The sequence below is a fragment of the Leptonotus elevatus genome, chromosome 8 (genome assembly GCF_054856555.1).
Source record: "Leptonotus elevatus isolate MCC_2025b chromosome 8, RoL_Lele_1.0, whole genome shotgun sequence".
Lineage (NCBI taxonomy): Eukaryota > Metazoa > Chordata > Actinopteri > Syngnathiformes > Syngnathidae > Leptonotus > Leptonotus elevatus.
The window spans coordinates 1,041,184-1,061,518 of NC_141246.1; the positions used below are offsets into that span (position 1 = coordinate 1,041,184).

Genomic DNA, 20,335 nt, shown 5'->3' on the forward strand with positions numbered 1-20,335 from the left:
ATCCACCCCCCCCCCCCCCCCCCCCCACACACACACACACAAGCATTCCGCTAGCACAGCGGAAGGTGCAGCTTTTCAACTTATCGAGTCACATCGCAAATATTTTCGAGTGACCGTAAAAGGTCACTTTTTTTCTCTATGTTGCGACCAATTTCACATTGATGCTAAAAACTCTCACCATCACCTACTGTACTTCCCAGGTGGGGTCGGCGACTTTACGCTGGGGGTCCGAAACTTGGGGGCCGGAGTCGAGAACTTTCCCTTTGGGGTTGAAGATTGGAAGACGTGTAATGATTTGGGGGCTGGGTTGGGGGACTTTGGGGCCAGAGTGTGACACCAGTTCTCTCAGAGATTAGAGACTTCCTGATTCTGGATGGAGGGGGCAACTTGATGACGGGGGGGTCGGGGACCCTGGGGGGCCAGAGTCAGGGACATTTACAAGGGCGTTGGAGAATTGAAGCCTAGGGACTTGGGGAATTGGGTAGGGAACTTTGGGGTGAAGTGGGAGAGTTCAAAGCTGGGGTGGGTTACATCAGGGCCAGGTTGGACCTGGATGGGACTGGGACATATCCAGGATCGAATTTGCGCCAGGGGGGGGGGGGGGGACTTTTGGTGTCAGGGTACATGTCAGGAACTTGGGGGCGAACTTTGGGATTTTCCCAAGACACTCAGATTTGAAGTCAAGATTTGGGGGATGGGGTGAGAGATTTCAGGGCCAGGGCGGGCACTTCAAGGCTCTGTTGGGCCACAGCCGACCTTCCGGGAGGGTCTGGAGAATTCATGAATCTGGGCAGAGTGGAGACATTCCCAAGGGAGTTGGAGACTTCAAACCTGAAGATTTGGCGGTTTGGGGATTTCAAGCCTGGGGATTTTAGGGTCAGGGTGGGCCACCAACTACTTCCTGGGTGGGGTTGGAGATTTCATGAATCTGGCTGGAGTGGGTGACTTGACACTAGGGGTGGGGGACTTGGAGGTGGGAGTTGCGGACTTTCCAAATGGGGTTGGAGATTTAACGCCTGGAGATTTGGGGGTGGGAGTGGGAGATTTCGGCGCAGGGGTGGGAGACTTTTGGGCTGGGGTGGGAGACTTTGGGGCCGGGGTGGGAGATTTAATGCCTGGGGTGGGAGATTTGGGTGCTGGAGTGGGAGACTTGGGGGCCGGGGTTGGGGATTTGGAAGCCGGGGTTGAGGATTTGGGGGCCGGGGTCGGGGATTTGGGGGCCGGGGTCGGGGATTTGGGGGTGGAGGCGGGGGTGGGGCTCTTCATGGACACGACTGGGGTCTGGGCCTTAGACGGGGCGGGGGTGGGCGTCTTGGAAGGTGGTATGACAGCAGGCGTGGCTATCTTGGTCTGGGCCAGCTTGGACTCTGGGATCTGCTCTCCGTGCCGGTACACGCTGACGGTGATTTCCACAAACTCGCCGCCGTACTTGTTGCGCACGTTGATGCTATACTTTCCAGAGTCTTCGGGTGTGACCTGGTTGATGACCAGACTGGAGAACTTCCCGCCGTCAAAGGTGATCCTGGTGTGCTCGTTGGAGGCCACCTCCTGCTCATTCTTGAACCAGGTGACCTCAGGGGTGGGCTCGCCCCACACGGTGCAAGTCAGGCTCAGGGACTGGAGGAGGCCAAAAGGGAAAGGCGAGGAACGTTTGTCAAAATGGGTAGATCGGTCGATCATGTTTGGAATCAAATATTTTGTTGACTGTAATATATAATAAATGTGTCGCGTTGTTAAAATGAGAAGGGAGTGGTCCAGTGTTAACGCCCCGTGCGTTCCCACACGTAGCCTGAAAACTGAAGCCCCCCCCCCTGAGGCCGACGTGTTACCAATCTGTGTTTGAACACAGTCAACCACTACGTGAATATTTAAGTCCAGTCTTTTGCGTGTACCTTATCTTCCATGATGGTGACCACATCAGGCAGGCCGCCCAGCACTCGGCCGCGGTCTGAGGAGAGACACACAAATGTATCGGTCGTGCTGACTTTGAAGAAATGGACGCCAGCGCAGACATCAGGCCAGGAATACTCACTTTTCTCCGCAAATGCAGCAGCCCTGAAAGAACACAATCCACAATCCGAGTTAAATTGGATTAGCAACTAGCAGAAAACAGTGTCAATATTGACCAACAACTCACTTGAGTCTCAGGTACTCCTCGTAGGCGTCGATGTAAGCTGCCGAACAACAAACGACATTTCAACGTCTGTTCAAAGCTTCCATCAAGACAACAATAAAGTCACCCTGAGGGGTCCACATTGTCCAACTGTCTTTCATTAAATCACCAGACACAGAAGTTGTTGCTTTGAAAGAAAATGGCCGACTTCCTGTTCAATTTCACGCATGGGCCCTTGAGGTCTTTTTTGTGCATCTTGTTACGATAATTTCCGTGCTGAGTTTTGTTTCTAACGTTCCGATCATCATCTCAAGGACATTCAAAAGTGGTCACCAAGGACATTGTCACCTTGTCCGGAAAGGTCGAAGGTCCTGGCGTGGGTCTTGACGCCGTCCGAGATCTCGATGGTGTAAAGACCCTTCTCCTTGTCCGACGGGTCGCAGATCTGCATCCAGGCCATCTCGGCCGTGCCGCCGATTCTCATCTTCTCCGAGGAGGCGATCTTACTCTCCCTGCAGGGGGCGACGTCGCACGAGGCAACAATCGCATCAGTCGCGTCTTGTCTATTTTGCTAGTTAGCAGGTTGCGCCGCTAATGTGGCTAACGCAACGACAAAGGCCGAACACCGCCAACTACAAAGAAGACAGACAAACTAATCCAAAAAACAATTGATGAGCTTCGTGAGCAATTACAAAAAGAAGTGACACAGTGAACAAATACATAAATGACCAAATTCAAACACCGTCAACTACAAAAAAAGACGAGGTAGCAAATGAACAACAACAAAAACACGTGACAAACGCTGTGAACGACATAAAAGACGACTGACACCTTGAACAACTACAAGACCGTGAACAACTACAAAATCAAAAGACAAGCATCGTGAACCACTACAAAAAGACGCAACAAACACCATGAAAAACAACAAGGCGTTCGCCATCGATGTTCTGGTGACAACGTAGCGTGTTTGCGTTCACGCGGGCCAACTTTTCACTCAGTCAATATTTGAGAACAAAAAAAAAGGGTACTTGTGTTTCCACACGGTCTTCATCTCCTCCGTGTAGTAGTTCATGTAGCACTGCAGACGGATGCCCTCTGGAGTGCACTGGAGCACCAGCTCGGAGGCCGACTCGCCTGAAAGGCAACGCCACGATTTAGACACGTTGACTCGCGCAACAAAGCCCAAAGTCAAAGAACAACATACGGTGCACTTTACATCAATAATATCAAAATGGATTTTTCATTGGTTGGACTATGATGTGCTTTTCGGGAAAGTACAATGAGTAAACCATTTAAGTTCTTTACGATCATCGTTAACGTCAACACGAAAAGCCAACACAGAATTTGGGTGCGAGTCCCAACTCTAATATCAATTCTGTTAAGCTAAATACTGTACAGGGTGTATAATGATGGTTTATAGTGTTAATTACTATCAACGGTATACACTGTGGACTAATGCTGTCACAATTGAATCATTTTTTAATCCATTAATCTATCGATTATTCAATCGATTAATCGGATGTATTTTAATTTCGCATTAAAGTGTACTACAAAAGCATTTTTTTTCTTGATTATTGTTTATTAACCAGCGTGATTGGTGTTTAATTCGTACTTGAATTCGAATAGTGATTAAAAAAAAAGGGGGGGGGTTGATGTTGTACTATGTTACCGGTTCGGTCATTGTTTTCCAAAGTAAAAACAGATGAAAATAATCAGTCTTCTTTCATGAAGGACTACAGAAATCAGTGAACAATTACTGCCGATATGCTGAAATCAAGAGGATTTCGACTATTTTAAATTAAAAAAATGGTTCCAAACAATGACTCAATTATTAAAATATTTGTCGAATTGTGACCCACCAGCGATCCTGGCGAGGGCGTTGATGATGTCATCAAAGACTACAAAGGAAGAAGACAAAGATTTGTCAAATGCCAATCAGGACCAGGAGCAAGAACGGGGTCTGGAACAGGAACAGGAACAAGTACCTTGTCCCGAGATGTCATAGGTGGACGTGTCTTTCCCGCGCTGGTCTCCAATCACAGCCTTGTATACAGCCTGATCCTTCCTTGAGAACTGCACCAATCAATCAATCAATCAATCTATCTATCAATCAATGGCAGTCACAATAAACGTCGCTCACCAGCGGGACGGGAAGAGCGCAGGCTCCTGACATGACGTTGGGGGGAGTTTGTGGCACAATCTCCTCATCTTCTTTGTACCAGTGGAAGGTGGTCTCCTTTTTCACGTTCGCCACCTGGAAAGAGACACGCCCCCACGCACACGTTGACCGCAACGCAAGACAAAGCGACGCACGCAACAAACGCGAGCGAGACCTTGCAGGCCAGCATCACAGTGCAGTCCTCGGTCACGGTGAAAGCCAGATGCTCGGAGAAATGTGCTCCTGAAAAATGGGAAAAGCACGACAAAATGAACAACTGCAAAAAGTGAGAAACGCCGTGAACATGCGTGAGCAAACTCAGGGCGCCATTGTACCGCGCCCAAGCACGCTTGCTGCTAAAAGTCCGCTCGCGTACGGTTCGGATCTCCAGTTTAGCACGATCGGGAGAGGCGGGCCAGAGGAATGGTACGGTTGGCGAAAACGTAACCACGACGTCACGTACGTGCGTGCCACGTATATTGCAAGCGCCCCAAACTGTTGACCATAAAACAACCGGAGCGTCCCAAGCAACAAGATGGCAGCAGCTGGTGTCTGCGGATCTCACGCGGCTTCGTCTGTCCTTCCTTCCTTTTCTCGGTTTCTCCTTTGGTCTCTTGAGGCCTCCCTGATTTTATGTTTTTTGGATTTGTTGGGGTCTGGATGTTTCTTGGGCTGGGGAGGAGTTTTGGTGGGGGGTGTCTGGTCGGTGCTGGATTTCACCTTCCTTGGTTTTCTTTGGTCCTTCCTCGGGTCTCCTGACGGCGGTGTTCGGTTTAGGTGAACGGTATGAGATTTTTTCTAATAGGTTTTCTGGTGAGCTAACAAATACACGCACGCACGCACGCACGCACACATACTCACCCACACACACACAAAAAAATAAATAAATATATATATATATATATATATATATATATATATATATATATAAAAAATAAAAAATAAAAAAAAAGAGCAATGATGATGACATTTCCGAATGAACAATACTGAGCTCTTAATAGAAAAAAAAAAAAAAAAAAAAAAAAAAAAGATGGCAGCAGCAAAGAGCTCATGATGACGTCTTCTTCTTGCGTGAATCAACGTGATTCAACTGGCAACCGGGCCCGGGCACGGTTTGGTTAGAGTAATGTGAGTGCGGGTGTCACAGGGGGACACATTGAGGGGGGGGGGGGGGGGGGGGTCAATCATAGCCTGCAAATCGAGTCTGGTCGATCGCTCTATCGGTCGCATTTCTGAGCTAACAGACAGTAGAATGAACCAATGAGCGAAGAGCAGACAGAAAAGGGACTCGTTGACTTTTTTTTTTTTTTTTGCAGAGACCGAGTAAAAATCCAACATGGCTACTCGCCGAAGAGAGACAGTCGTGAATGACGTCGTTGTTGAATGTCATCGTTGCGGGAAAAACTCCAGTGACGTTGCTCACGAAGACGACATCACGCAAATAGACGAATTTGATTGGGCCGTCCCGTTTTCGGACGGAGACGAATCGCTGTCTGTGGCCGCGACTTTTGCGGCTTGCCGGGCTCGGGCAAATCAGGCTTCAGTACGGTACGGGAGAAATGACCCTCGCGTGAGTGCGCCTTAAATGACAAACTCCAGCAACGGTGCCAAAACTCCTCAAACAACTACAAAGCAAAGTGGCCAAGCCGCCCCCCCGGGAGTTTACCTTGCTTCCTGACGTGCTCTCTCCTCTGGAACTCAGCTTCCTTCAGAACAGTCAGGAAAACTGGACCCAGAGAAAAAAAATGGTCATGCTAACGTTAGCGCCTGTGCTAACACTACCACAGCGAGCGGTTTGCGTCTTGTGGTTTACCATCTCCGACCAGGACCAGGGAACTCTGCGTTTTGGCCTTGCCGTCGTGGATTTGCACCGTGTACGTGCCCTCGCTCTCTCGGGTGAAATTGTCCACGATCATCTGGATGACGCTCGTGGACACGTCGTGGCTAATCTTGTGGCCCTGCGGCAAAACGGCGACAGACACCTCAGTTGCGGTTGACTGCTTTTCTTAATGGAACAGGAAGTGGGCCGCTGTGGTTTGAAGCAGCCGTTTGTCACTCACACCCCAAAACTTTTTAGAAATGTTAGGCCATGACACAGATTTCGCTCATCAACACAAAGTTGCGTGGACGTTTCTATCATTACAAGACGATGAAAAAGTCTCAATGACCCGTCAAAGAGTAACTCAAGTCTTCCAGAGATTTGGTACAAAATTTGTCAGACGGTCCAGCATGAGTGGAAAGGGTCTCAAGCACCCGCGCTGTAAACCGCACAGGAATTGGGCCATTTTTTCCAGGAGGCCTTCAAAAGCAAACTTGTAGAAATTTTTGGGGGCGTGAGTTAGTGTGCCTCGTTTTTTCCCGTGCCGCTTACCTCGCCGCTGGTCACCTCCTTATCGTTGACGACAAACCTGTACGTCACGGCGGGCGTAAGCTTGATGGCCTGCACCCAGAAGCGCACGTGGCCTTTCTCCAGGACCTCGTAGTTAAGACCGTGCTTGAGTGGGACGACTGCATGGAGGAGACACATTTTCCTAAAAGTGGTCAAGTCTTAAACCTTCAAATTTCAACTGACTCCCAAGTTACTCTAGCATATATTTGCACATTAGACATTCCGTATCTGAACTTGCAAGTCAAATTCAAGTCAACTCTTGCACAGGTTTTAGCCAAGCAGGTCCCAAGTCCAAAAAATTGACGACTTAAGTCCGCCTGGAGTCAAGCGATGTGACTGGCATGCCCCGCCTCTGCCAGTGCCCGCCGTGATACTCACCGGGGTTCCTGATGGCATAGCTGAGCTCCAGCATGGCGTCGAGCGCTGCGGCGGGAAAGACATCCAACGTGAAGGGAACGATTGCGATCGGTCAGAAGATGACGGCCGTGCCGTGGCTTACCGTCCTCGGTGAGTGTGTGGCTGGCAGAAACGCCGTCGGTGTCGGTGACCAGCACGGAGTAGCGGCCCAGATCGTCTTTGTCGGGGTTCAGGAAACTCAGTCTGGAACTAAAAAGACATCACACCGCTCTTGAATACAATGTGTATTTGTTGATGTTATCTGCTATAGCTTGTACCAAATATATTCCTGAGATTGTTCTTGGTTTACGTGATAAGCGGTATGCAATACTAACACGAAGACTGTACAGCGTTCCTCAGCGGCAGTAATGAAGCATGTTTGGAAAAACGTACGTGCGTCCTTTGGTGGTGACGTTAACTCGAGGGCAGTCGCCGATGGGCTTGTAGTTCTTGGACCACACGAAGGCAGAGGTCTGGCTGATGTCGCTGGCCTCCAGAGACAGGAAGATGTCGCCCGTTTCCTCATCCACACCGGCCACGATCTCTTTGGTGCCTGCAGACGCCGGCGAGCAACGCAGACGAAGACCTGGTCAGCAGACCCCACGACGACTGTCTACGAACAGAGGCCCTACCTGGAGGGGGTCTGGCGCAGACGGCCTCAGTTACCAGGGAGGGTCGACCGACGCCCTGAGCGTTGACGGTGCGAACCCGGAACACGTACCACTTGCCCTCCTCCAGACCGGTTACCTGCAGGACAAAGGTCAGCACAATGCACAAAGTGTGCTACGTTCCTACAAAGTTGTTTGTTTCCACTGTCAAAAGAGGTGGACGGTGCCAAAATGACTGTTTGTCGATCCTCTGCTGACCAGCAGAGGTTTAAGGTAGCATACGCCAACCAGCAGTACATCTGCTGGTGGACCTCAATTCTCCGGAGCCTGACTTTCTCTGACTACCTTCTTTAACTTCACCAGGAAGACTATGATGTATTTCCAGGTCAGCTGTGCGTGTGTACGTCGTTAGTCTGCTCTGAGGTCTTCTCCTGGTTGGTGATGTCATGAAAGATGTCATTCAACTTCTAAATAACGTCCTTCATGATGAGCTACGTCCTCAATCAATCTTGAAGTCACCCTACGGCGCACAGAGATGCCCGAACCACCTCAGCGAGTTCCTCACCATTTAAGGCACAATTTTATCTGCTTGTAATTCTCTCGTCTTGTCCGCCACAGTCCAAAAGCTGAGCGTGTACCCCAGAGGCACGAGACCTCCTATGCACTCATGTTCCTTTTGGTCGCTACCCAAATCTTGTGAGGATAGAAACGTGGACTGGATGGTAAATCGCCGTACCTCTGAAGGAACTTGGTCCTTTTGGTTACCCAAAGCTCGCGAGGGTCGGAATGGAGACTAACTGGTAAATGATAGTATCTCCGAGGGAATAGACACTCTATGACAGTGGTGGGCAAACTCGGTCCTCAAGGGCCGGCGTCCTGCAGGTTTTGGAGGTTTCCCTGCTGCAACGCAGCTGATTCCAATCAACAGGATCGTTACCAAGCTTATGCAGAGCTTGCTGATGAGCTGATCATATATCAGCTGTGAGAAGGGAAACCTCCAAAACCTGCAGGACTCCGGCCCTCGAGGACCGAGTGTGCCCACCCCTGCTCTATGACGTCAAGCAACGTCGCCTTCATCTCGTCATTATTGCAAGCTGCCGCAGGTGAGGATAGACTGAATGGTAAACCGAAAGCCACAACAATCTGATCTAGTTTCAACATCCCCTGACTCTCCATCTCCTGCTTTATGAAGAGACCTCCATGTCTTAAGGACCATGTCTTCTAATTTCAAGGCTTATTCACATTGCGCTGCAAACCTTCCTGGCAAATGTTGACGATCCTATTTGGATGAATCCAAGCGAACCCCATCAAACCCCTTCATCCACAGTTACCAACAATCAAGTCTTCAGCGCAGCCAGACTCGGGCGAGACCTCAACGCTCTGGCTGTTGTCTCACCTGCATGTAGCGCTGACTGATGGCGTTCTCATTCAGTGCGACAAAATCGCAGGAGCCCTTCTTGGCCATGTCCACAAAGTACCCGGAGACAGCGCTTGTCCCTGTGTAGACCGGCGCCTTCCAAACCAGGACCAGGGAATGACTACGGACCTCGCTGAAGGTCAGGTCATAAGCCGGACCTGCGGAAAAGACAGCGAACGACCAACGTTACAATTTTACAAAAGAGCTAAATAACGTTAACGTGAGAGGCTACTGCAAAATGGACTTACCAGGCTGCTCCATGGTCCACGCTTCACACTTCATGGGAAGGCTAGGGGCCGAGGGCACGCCCACGCCTGCCATGTTGGCCGCTTGAACTTTGAACTCATAGAAAGTTCCCTCTGTCAGATTATCCACCTAAGGAAAAGCAAGGCAGGTTTATTTATATCGTCAGTTTGGACAGAAGATCTTTTAAATCAAGAGATGTTCTTCAGCAAAAGCAACGGTCGCCATAAATGGGTATGCACTTTCTTAAAACTGTACCACTCAGTTATTTATTGATAAATATTTTGAGGAGCCCCAAGCCCAGCTCTAAAGGAAACGCCTCAGTTGCAAGCAAAGACGTAGGACATTACCAGGCGTTATCCGGGCACTCACCGTGCACACTCGGTCCACGATGCCGCCCACGTTGACCTCCTTCCAGACCAGGGTGTCCACGTCCCGTTTGTCAACGTAGTAGGCGCTGATCTTGGAGCCGCCGCAGCTCTTGGGGCTGCTCCAGGACACCGTCATGGAGGAGCCGTCGCAGTTCAGCAGGCTGATGCCGTAGGGGGCGCTGGGGGCGGCTGCCGGAGAGGTTCGGGTCAGTGGCGGGCAAGCAGCGAGATGCTTCACTCAGGACTTACTCGACTTTATCCATCTGTTATCGGCGCCACTTTTGTGACGCAGATATAGAAACTACCAGTATACACCAAAAAACAGCAGAACAGAACGCAACTGTTCCACGTACCTCGTCAAGAGCGGTTTGATCTCGATATTGATATGAAAAAATGAAAAATGATAATGAAATACATCATTTTGTATTTATACATTCTTTGAGTATTCATTTCTGACAACTTATACTCCTGACATTTGAAAACAGGCACTGTCTCCGTAGTCGACTCATTACTTTGTCAAAATAGGTTTGTTACTTTTAAAGCTACACAGATGACATGACATGAAAAAGATATAAATGGAGTAACCAAGTACAAATACTGAGTTAATTCCCACCACTGCATTTCAGAGTTCAGATATTTATATTTTTCACTTTTCAAGGTGAGGTGAGATTGGAGCTCACTTCTTCTACGCTCTTGTCTCAAAACACTTGAATCTTAAATCATCTTACCAATGGAATCAATCAATCACCCCCCCCCCTCCCCCAACCCATTGGTAAGTGGTGCGTTGGATCAGAACCAAACCAATCTTCAAACGTGACAAGTTGTGATGACTACAATGAATCACGTGAAGGAGGAGGTGGAGTCAGAGTGCCTATGAAAGCGGGGGGTGGGGGGGGGGGTCACAACCACTGAATACATACCGTACTCAAACCCCCCACCTGGCAGAACAATAGAATAGCAGATGGCATGTAAAAACCGAATGACAGCCAAGCGGTTAGCGGTCAAAACTTCCGGGCGGTGCTCACCCAGGGCCGGCTCCACCGCGATGGGTCCCGACTCCTGGGACTCTTCGCTCAGGCCGAAGACGTTGACGGCTTGCACCCGAAACACGTAGGTTTCCCCTGGAGTGAGGCCATGCACCACAAACCTGGAAATAAGCAATCATATCGTGTGAAAAAGGAGCGAAAAACAACCAGAGATTAGAAGAAAGCATGACATTTACATTTTACATGATTGAAAATGTAGCATAAGCAGACAGAAGAAGACAGAAGCTCATTTAGCGTAAATGGCGACTGTGTGTTGATTTTAGTCATACTGCCAACACTGCGAAAATGTTTAGTTTTTTTCATCATTTTAAAAAGTAGCATTAGCATTAACAAACAAGCAAAAGAGTCGCTAGTGACGAGGCTTGCTAATCGGCTACCTTTAAATCATGCGTTGTTTATTCTAGTCTTTCTAGAGATGAGTTTGTCATATAGTTGTCAGTTTTACATGGATTAGAAGTTCATATTAGCAAGTCTAAGTGGACAGAAACAAGAGATTTGCTAGTAGCAAGCCTGGCTAAACATTTGACAACACGTATTGTGGGAGACCTGCTAGCAGAGAGGCTTGCTAACCGGTGTTAGAGTATAGAATATTTATATTCTACTCTTTGCGTGTTCAATTAACTGAATGGTGAGATTCTGGTGAAGAAGTCCCTTTGCAAAGGTATCAAAAGCTTTTGATCACACAATAGCAGACACTGAAGCCGTGTTCCGTTCAGATTGTGTGTCCTCTCCACTCCGGCACATCATTATTTATTGAAAAGTGGGTGAATACGAAAAGTCTCCTCCCATCAGCCCACAGTACATTTGTTTACAACTCAGTGAATACAAGAAAATCCCCCCTTCTGTTCCCATAGGTATAAATCAGATTAGAAAAAAACAATAATCAGCCTGTGCCTCCCCTCTTCCGACAGAGACCGGTACCAGACTCCCTTCAAGATAGCAGTGGAAGAACTTGTTGCCCTTCTTCTGAGAGTGAGACAGATAAGAATACAATTCTATTCATTGAGCCATACTGCTATAACTAAATCCAAAACGGCTAAAATATAAATTGAAACTGAAAAACAATGTTAATAACTTAACACCGGCTAACACAGTATACATGGAAATCCCACGTAGCTGTCTGTCAGTTTTTGTGATCAAAAATTAGCCTTACAACTAGCAGCAGCACACGCAAGTGGGCGAGTGGCTAAGAGAAAGCTGTGCTAAGCAGCTAATTCAGGATACAAGTCGGGACACGCAGTCTGATCCTCGAGGGCCCCTATGCCTATCCTGCATGCTTTAGAGGTTTCCCCTCTTCCAACACACTTGGCTCAAAGCTCTGCAGAAGCCTGACCATGATCATTTCAATCAGGTGTGTTGGAGGAGGGAAACATGTAGGATAGGGGCCCTTAAGGACCGGACTTGGGGGCCCCTGACCCGAGGCACTAGAGACTTGTGACTCTAGGGACACACAACAACAATGTGGCAGAGTTGTTTGTCCGTTTTACATGATTAGCAATTAGCATTCTGGGCTAGCAAAAACAGCCACAATAATAAAGTGTATGCTGGACCTGTTGAGCTTGAATGGTTTATGGTTGCAGGCGAACCAGTCCTTGCTGCCCACCGCACGACCGTCGATGTAGTATCCCATCAGGCCTCGCTCTGCGTGCTTGGGCGCCTCCCACTGGACGAAGACGGACGACTTGGTGTTCCGGGTGGCCACCGGTTGGCCGGGAGCGGACGCCACGCCTGTTCGTTGGGAGAGATGAGCAGGAGCCGTTAGCAACTGAGGCGGCTAACAAAGCGCTGACCTTAAACGTTGCGTCCTGCGCGTTCCTGTTCCTGCCGGTTATTTCCAGTGAAGCGTGCTCCATCCACAAAGTGCGTGAGTTGATGGTTTACCAACAACATCAATACTTTTTTTCCCCGCCTCTTGTTGACTTTAAATTAAATAAATATAACAAATAAGATTTGGGTCCTTGAGACTTTTTCTTGCTTCGTGTTATGATAGACATGAATGTTGTATAAAACAGCAGCTATGTCCACGTTTGCAGGCTGCTTCGTCCAAAGCCTTTGAAGGCCACATGATGTAATTTCCCAGCAGCGAAAGGATGCAGCCAGCAAATTTGGACACAGCAAGTGACACTGGTGCCAAGGGCTGATTATTATTATTTTTTTTTAGATGAGTGAGTAACTATTAAGGGTGTTGTGTTGGAGACCAGGAAAATATTTTTACCAGTATACCAAAAAAAAAACAACTTTCTTTTTGGAAGGAAGCTTCTTCTATACTTGGCCAAATGAGCATAATCAATAAACAGATAATATTCATGTGCATAGTGAATAATATATTAACTCATTCACTCCCAGCCATTTTGACTGAAGCAACCCCCTTCGCTCCTGGCTGTTTTACTGGATTTTGACTGATTTTGCAAGGCCAATAGAATATTGTGTTCTATTGCTATAAAAACATGGAACCTACCAAAAGACAGATTAGAGTCTTTTCTTTCATCAGGAAAAAAAAAGGTTTATTTCTATCTGCTTCCATTTTGCAGCAATTAGCATTAGAATATAGTTAAGTATCATCATTATTCACAAATCTGTTAAAAACACTGGGGGACGGGGGCTTTTTGCCACATGGCCCTGGTTGGTCTCTTATACTCTGCTGGCACCTGCTGGCCATTTTTTGTAATAACTACCATTGCTTCAAGTGTTCTCTTCAGTTAGAGGCTACATCAAAGCCTTTTGTATTCTCTAGCATTAAAAAACAAAACAAAAAAAATGTATAAACACGTTTTTGGGACCATGGCAATATTTTTGGGAGCAAATGAGTTAATAATGTGAATAAAATAATTTGTTGAATAGTGAAATTTTATGTGCACTGGGGTAGGACATGTCGCAGGACAGATTGACTCACAGTAAGTAAAAATTAAAACTGAAAATTTGGTCAATTAGATTTTTGGTAAAAAAAGTTCATGCAGGTTAACTTTTTACTCTTTACGGGTCAATTTGACCCGCACGCGAGGAGGCTTAATGTGCAGGGTGCTCAGAAGAGGACACGTGAAGCGCATAACAAGTCAAAGTGAAGGAAATCGTCCTGATACGTACCAACAGGCAGCGCGCAACCTGCAACACAGCGTTTCACATCGTCACATACACGACGGCGTGCGGCATACGAGCGGGTAACGCGGTAGCACGGGAGGGTCACGGTTCCGTTCCCTTACCGTCCCGGTCGGCCTTCCTCACGGGTTCCGAGGGCTCCGAGGCCCGGCTGACGCCGTACGCGTTGAACGCGAGCGCCCGGAAGACGTACGCGTCTCGGTCTGGAAAATGAAAGACGGCCAAACGGGGCGAGCGAAGCTCCACGCCGGCGTCGACGCGATGCCACGGCCCACCGGGCCCACTGGGCCCACCGGCACCGACAGCAGCTAAACACTGAGGGACACCGCACACGCCAGCCACGCGACCACGCCGTCAAAATAAGACTTTTTTATTTTTTATATATAAAGTAAAAATTGGAATTTGTTTGTAATTGTTGGACTTTTATCAACAACACCGCAAAAACGGAAATCTTAAGTAAGATATAATTTCTTAAATTTTACCTAAATTTGCTTATTTTGCTGTGAAAGTTGTTTTTACTTAAAATGAAATTGTCAGACAAGATCATTGTGCTTATTTTAAGATACTTATTACTTAATGATCTTATTTGATCGTTAACAGCCAATTTGACAACAACAAGAATTGTCCACATTTCAAGATAACAACTAACCAACATTAAAGGCCCTGAACTGGCGTTTCATATGATTTGGCATAATCCAGTAATAAGATCAATGGAAAAATTGTTTTTCCTTGTTCCAGTACCAGCTCAGTGGTCCGTCAGACTTGGAGGTTGTGGGTTCAATCCCTGGGTCATAACAAAGACAATAAAAATGGGACCTGTTACCTCCCTGCTCGACACAGGATAAGTTATCCAAGCGTAAAAAAAAAAATACTTATGTATTTTAAGAAAATTGTTCTATTTATTACAGTTTGAAAAAAGTCCACATGACTTGTTTTTGGTCTAAAAATACTATTTTCAAGACCGCTGTGATTGACATGGGGCTACTATTGTTTTATTATTTTTCAAAATCTTTCAGGTAAATTTAAGTCAAATATTCTTGTTCTGTTGGCAGATCATTTTGAAGTCATAATTTTCTTATTTTACTATATTTTTTCTTAAATTTTCGGTCCCCGTCTGACTTTTTAGTAATTTTTTTTAAAAAAGATGTGTATTTTGGCGACAAACTTATTGCAAACAAAACACATTTGATGTAGAACTGTTTGTGACCAACATCATGCAAACAAATGACAGATTTTGATCTTCACGCTTTTTGTGAGCAAAGGACTTTTGTTTGCGATTTAGTCACTTTTTGTGCCAACTTTTGTGAACAAAGGACTTTGATATGGCTCTTATGTTTGTGACTGATTTACTATTTGTTAACAATTAGGACTTCGCTTTGTATATTCTATGTACTTGATCAACTTTTTGTGAACAAAAGGCTGATTTAGGATCTTGGACGGTTTATGATTGAGTCACTTTTTTTAACTGACGACTTTGATCATTTGCTTGCTTGTGAGGAATGCATGGATTTTTGTTAACAAATGATTTCTTCTCTGTGCTTGACTGAGTTTTGTGAACAAATGACAAATCTTGTTTGTGACGACCAATGTTTTGTGAACAACAGAGTTTGATTTGGATCTTCCGTTTCGGACTGACCAAGTCTTTGTGAACAAAGGACTTTGATATGGCTCTTATGTTTGTGACTGATTTACTATTTGTTAACAATTAGGACTTAGCTTTGTATATTCTATGTACTTAATCAACTTTTTGTGAACAAAAGGCTGATTTAGGATCTTGGACGGTTTATGATTGAGTCACTTTTTTTAACTGACGACTTTGATCATTTGCTTGCTTGTGAGGAATGCATGGATTTTTGTTAACAAATGATTTCTTCTCTGTGCTTGACTGAGTTTTGTGAACAAATGACAAATCTTGTTTGTGACGGTTTGATTTGGATCTTCCGTTTAGGACTGACCAAGTTTTTGTGAACAAAGGACTGCAGATTCCTGGAGGACTCGGGGCTGTGCCACCGTCTGCTGAACGCAACCAGCTGCCCACACAGAAGCAGACGCTTGACGCACAAACCTTCTCCACGGCGTAGCAGAGCGGTGCTGGTCCTCGCTGGCTGGGCGGCGTCCAGCTGAGCACCACGTGCGTTTCATAAATCTCAGACGCATGCACGTCGCTGGGCGGGCCAGGAATGGTCGCCGCCTGGCCTAACAACGTACGGCGGATTCATTAGGAGTTTGTTTTTTTTGTTGTTGTTTTTTTATAGCGGGTTTAAGGCTCAATGTGGTTTCAGGTGGGTTTCAGGTGGGTTTGAGTTGGATTCCGGGTGGGTTTAAAACCATTTAAGTTAGATTCAAGGTTGAGAGTTCAAGGTGGGTTTCGGGTGGGTTGAAGATGGATTTTGGCTCAGGCTGTTAAAAGGTGGGTTTAAGGTGTTTCAGATTTTAAGTCATGCTAAGGCTGTTTCAAGGGGTTACAAGTTGTTTTGAGTCCGGGTCAAGGGGTTGAAAGGTGCTCCCTTGGTGGGTTTTAAGTAGTGCTGTCAAAGTTAAAGCGTTAACTGATTAATTAATCATAAAAAAAAAAAAATCGCATTAATCATGAATTAACGCAGATGAATCGCACTATTAATTTTGACCATAGATTAGCCTTTAGCGTGACAGCGGATGGCTTCGTTAAAAGGTAGCACAGCTTGAGTTTGAGCAATAAACATAATTGCATGCATTCAAGTAAAGCATTTAATAAATGTTTGCGTATCATATTTAGAATATTTGTTCAGGTCAAAATATTGGGGTCTTTTTTTTTCCAGAGGAGGATGAGCGTGTCCAGTGGGTCAAAAAATGTTGAAGACGTCCTCGTAACATGAAATGTCAAAAGAATTAACACATAACCAGTGCTCTTCAAATTTGGCAGGAAAAAATGTTGATTTAAAAAAAACGTTTTTATGAAGCGATTAATCAAAATTCTAAGATGTGATTAATCTGCTTCAAAAATGTAATCTTTTGACAGCTCTAGTTTTAAGTCAAGTTCAGGGTTGATTACAGGTGGGTTTAAAATAGTTCGGGGTAGGTTTAAGATTTTTTGTTTCAAAGTGGGCGAAATTTGGGTTCCAAGTAAGTTTGAGGTTGTTTCAAGGTGTTGTGGGTTGAAATATGGTTTCAGGGGGTTCCAAATCAGGCATAAGGTTTTTAATGGTCAGGTATAAGTTGGTCAATAGTTGGAAGAAGGTTAGTTCAGTGTGGATGGAAAGTAGATTTATGGCCTTTTTTTTTTAGGGCGACACAAAGCCAGCAAATATACCATAATCTTATTGTACCTTCCAGCTCATGATTCTTGGTGACAACGTGGTACCGTCCCTGCCTCTTAACCACTACGGCAAACGGAAAAAGATCCGAAGCGTGAGTCAGACCCAGGATTTCCTATTCCCGCATTTACCTTCAGCGCTACCTTCCAGCTTGGCGCTCTCGGCGGCGTCCAGGGCGGCGACACTGACGGATGGTCGAGAGGCCCTGCTGATGCCTGCGCTGTTGACGGCTCGCACCCGGAAGCGGTAAGAGTGGCCCGCCGTCAGGCCGTGGACCGGGTACTTGCACACCTTCACCGGGGCGTCATTGCACTGCAGCCACGAGTCACTCCCTGCTTCACACCTGCAAAAAAATGGAAAATGAAAATTGGTCAATTAGCGCTTCAAGCGACTTGATACATCGGGGGTGGCAAATTGAATCTCAAGGGCACTGTTTGATTATTTAAAGATGAGGTTGAAAAAAATAGTAAAATGTGTAAAATATTTGGTTTAAATAATAAAATAAGCATTTCATGTTCACTTTCTTTTATTTAATTATTTGTAATTTGATTCAGTACAATTAAAAAAATATTTAATTAAATGAAAAAATCTTTATTTTAGCAATATTTTTGTTTTCCCTTATTTTCTTATTGTAACAATAAGATCATAAATAACTATTTTTATTTATTTTATCATTTAAAATCAATTTAATTAGAATTAACTGACCTGTTTAAACCTAAGACCTAATTAAACATAAATATTTTGTAAATTTTACTATAATGTTGGTATTATATGAAATTATTCCTTCGAATAATAACATAATTTTAATTGTAATTAATAAACTAGTTATCAAATTGATCAGATGTTAAATTTAAAAACAATTAGGTATTTTACGTAAAACAGTATTCCTTTCTAATATTTTATTAACATTAACATTATTTATTATTCATCTAATTGTAACTATTAAGCAAGTATTTCATTAAATAAATAAATAATCGACTAATATTGTGTATTTTCTGTTGGGAAAAATGTCAAAATAATCAATTCTAATTCATTTAAAATTAATTTAATCATGAATAATTAGATCAATAAATAGAAAAAAGAATCATACTAAAATTGTTGTATTTCATGTAAACTTTTAACTTAAGACATTTAAAATGGTTTCATTCATTGTTTATTATTATTAATAGTGTATTGCGCAAATGTTTTTTGTATTATTTACACTAAATCAATTGAAACATGCAACAAAATAAACAAATTGAAAATTTGCAAAACTGGAGAAATACATTTGAATCAACCAAATGAAGGGAAAAAATGTGTGCAATAAATATTGCAGTGACTGTTGCCGATGCGAATGCTCGCTAAACTCATATGCTACATGCTACATGCTAGCTAACAGCATGACGTGAACGCACCCACCTGTCCACAAAGTAGCCGGTGATGGCCGCCTCGCTGACGGTGTTAGGCGGTTTCCAGGCGACCAGGATGTAGTCCGAGTTGACATCGTAAGCCTTGACGCTCATGGGGGCTCCGGGGGCCCCGGCCACTGGGGGGGTAGCGTCTGCGGGGAGGGGGGGGGGTTGCAAGGAGCAACGCGAGCGCTAATGTGTCATTGCTAAAACAGCCTTTAAAGTCACATGAGACTTGATCAAATGCTGAAATGCTAACATGCTAACGCAGTAGCATGCGCTACCTGAGACGAAGAGGTAGGCGCAGTGCTCGGAGGTGCCATCTTTGGTGAAGACGCGGATGGTGTAGAGGCCCTCGTCGTCCTTGGCCAGGTGGGGCAGCACCAGGCGGGCCACGCTGCCACTCACCGACATGTCCACCAGGGGGCCGGGCTGTAAAAGTTTATCTGTAACAGAAGATGGGGGGGGTAGAAAGGTTGCGCAATAATTGTACAATGCTCATAGGATGTTGTTGACTATTTGTGAAATGATTGCACAATCTTATTAATAGTGCTGTCAAAAGTTAAAGCGCTTACTAATGAATGAATCACAAAAATCGCATTAATCATGTATTAACGCAGATGATCCTTTAGTTGACAGCGGGTCGTTACGTTAAAGCGAGCGCAGGCTGTGTTTGAGCAATAAACATAACTACATGCTTGAAAGTCAAGGATTTAAACGTTTGCGTATGACATACAGAATATTTGTTCATGTCAAACTATTGGGGTCGTTTATGCAAGTAATTAACTGATTAGAAAAAGAGGAGGCGTGTGCAATGGATAAAAAAGACGTTCTCATAACATTAAATGAAAAAAATGAACACGCAACAGGTGCTCTTTAAATCTGGTGGGCAAAAAAATGTTGATTAAAAAAAAAGCCTTTTTAATGAAGCGATTAATTGTGATGAATGAAAATTCCGAGATGCGATTAATCTGATGACGTTTGACAGCTCTGGTTATTAATGAATCATGACGCCTCACCGTCTCTGTACCACTCCATGAAAGGGGGCAGATTGGGGAGGTCTGGGACCACCACCAGGGTGCACAGCAGGCTGGCCGACTCGCCCTCTGCGCCGAAGGTGACCGGGAAACAATGCACCAGGCTCACCTCCAGCTTGCTCCAGTGGCCGCCGCTCAGACGCGGGACTGCAATTTGGGAATAAACACACAACGCTGCGGAATAATGACAGGATGCTGCGGGAGGATCGTGACATCGCTGATTGTTGTGGGACAACACGACAACATTGTGCAAATAATGGCGGAGGTCAAGACACACAGCCGACTCAACGGACGCATGGGAGGAGTCTGTTTGGGATGGTTTGTTTATAAACAGAAAATGGCAAAACTTTGGACCATCCATTTAACCATGTTGAGCAAAAAAAAAAAAAAAAAGCGGCAAACAAATAAATATGTGCAATACGAATTCACATGTATAACAAAATGTATGGTGTTCCACAGGGTTCAACTCTGGGGCCTCTGACGTTTTCATTGTGTTCCATCTTAAGAAAACTGCGGTTTTCAAGTTGTCACGTTTCGGTTCGGTGAGGGTTGACTTTTTGTCTGTTAGTGTTTTCGTCACGTGTTCTTGGTTTCTTGCCTGCTCACCTTAACTTCTCACTATGGTTAATAAAAGTAGCACGCATTACACTTGACTCCTGTTTCCCTGCATTTGGGTCCCTTGTCCAACTCACTTTCCATCATGACTAAAATGCCCTATAAATCGAGGGTCAGCGTCCGACCTGCATGATTTTGCAATTCCAAGTTGAGCAATTCTAGTCC

General features: G+C 45.4%; 1 protein-coding gene and 1 long non-coding RNA gene across 5 annotated transcripts in view; one reads left to right on the forward strand and one right to left on the reverse strand.

The window, feature by feature from the left end:
• Positions 1–21: 21 nt before the first annotated feature.
• Positions 22–20,335, reverse strand: part of myom2a (myomesin 2a) — a 38,880-nt gene continuing 18,566 nt past the window's right edge. For 2 of the 3 annotated variants that reach the window (XM_086083487.1, XM_086083486.1), the window contains exons 11-36: positions 19,538–19,702; positions 18,803–18,964; positions 18,529–18,670; positions 17,262–17,473; positions 12,292–12,469; positions 10,721–10,842; positions 9,697–9,884; positions 9,330–9,456; positions 9,061–9,239; positions 7,689–7,803; positions 7,450–7,609; positions 7,160–7,266; positions 7,039–7,083; positions 6,643–6,779; positions 6,085–6,229; positions 5,938–5,997; positions 4,447–4,514; positions 4,254–4,367; positions 4,099–4,186; positions 3,973–4,011; positions 3,142–3,247; positions 2,462–2,625; positions 2,138–2,174; positions 2,033–2,055; positions 1,893–1,948; positions 22–1,617 (exon numbers count right to left, since the gene is read on the reverse strand). In XM_086083487.1, coding sequence (XP_085939613.1) covers positions 895–1,617; positions 1,893–1,948; positions 2,033–2,055; positions 2,138–2,174; positions 2,462–2,625; positions 3,142–3,247; positions 3,973–4,011; positions 4,099–4,186; positions 4,254–4,367; positions 4,447–4,514; positions 5,938–5,997; positions 6,085–6,229; positions 6,643–6,779; positions 7,039–7,083; positions 7,160–7,266; positions 7,450–7,609; positions 7,689–7,803; positions 9,061–9,239; positions 9,330–9,456; positions 9,697–9,884; positions 10,721–10,842; positions 12,292–12,469; positions 17,262–17,473; positions 18,529–18,670; positions 18,803–18,964; positions 19,538–19,702 — 3,662 coding nt within the window. In that variant the 3' untranslated portion in view covers positions 22–894. Of the gene's footprint in view, positions 1,618–1,892; positions 1,949–2,032; positions 2,056–2,137; positions 2,175–2,461; positions 2,626–3,141; positions 3,248–3,972; positions 4,012–4,098; positions 4,187–4,253; positions 4,368–4,446; positions 4,515–5,937; positions 5,998–6,084; positions 6,230–6,642; positions 6,780–7,038; positions 7,084–7,159; positions 7,267–7,449; positions 7,610–7,688; positions 7,804–9,060; positions 9,240–9,329; positions 9,457–9,696; positions 9,885–10,720; positions 10,843–12,291; positions 12,470–13,389; positions 13,393–13,825; positions 13,844–13,941; positions 14,153–15,902; positions 16,034–17,142; positions 17,197–17,261; positions 17,474–18,528; positions 18,671–18,802; positions 18,965–19,537; positions 19,703–20,335 lie in introns of all 3 variants that reach the window. The other variant, XM_086083488.1, reaches the window with a different exon arrangement.
• Positions 15,155–20,164, forward strand: LOC147169143 (uncharacterized). Of its 2 annotated transcripts, none has more exons than XR_015095846.1 (3): positions 15,155–16,041; positions 17,150–17,376; positions 19,562–20,164. It is a non-coding gene; the product is annotated as an uncharacterized LOC147169143 (long non-coding RNA). The 2 variants fall into 2 exon arrangements; XR_015095847.1 differs by having other exon boundaries at positions 15,155–15,671; positions 15,786–17,376.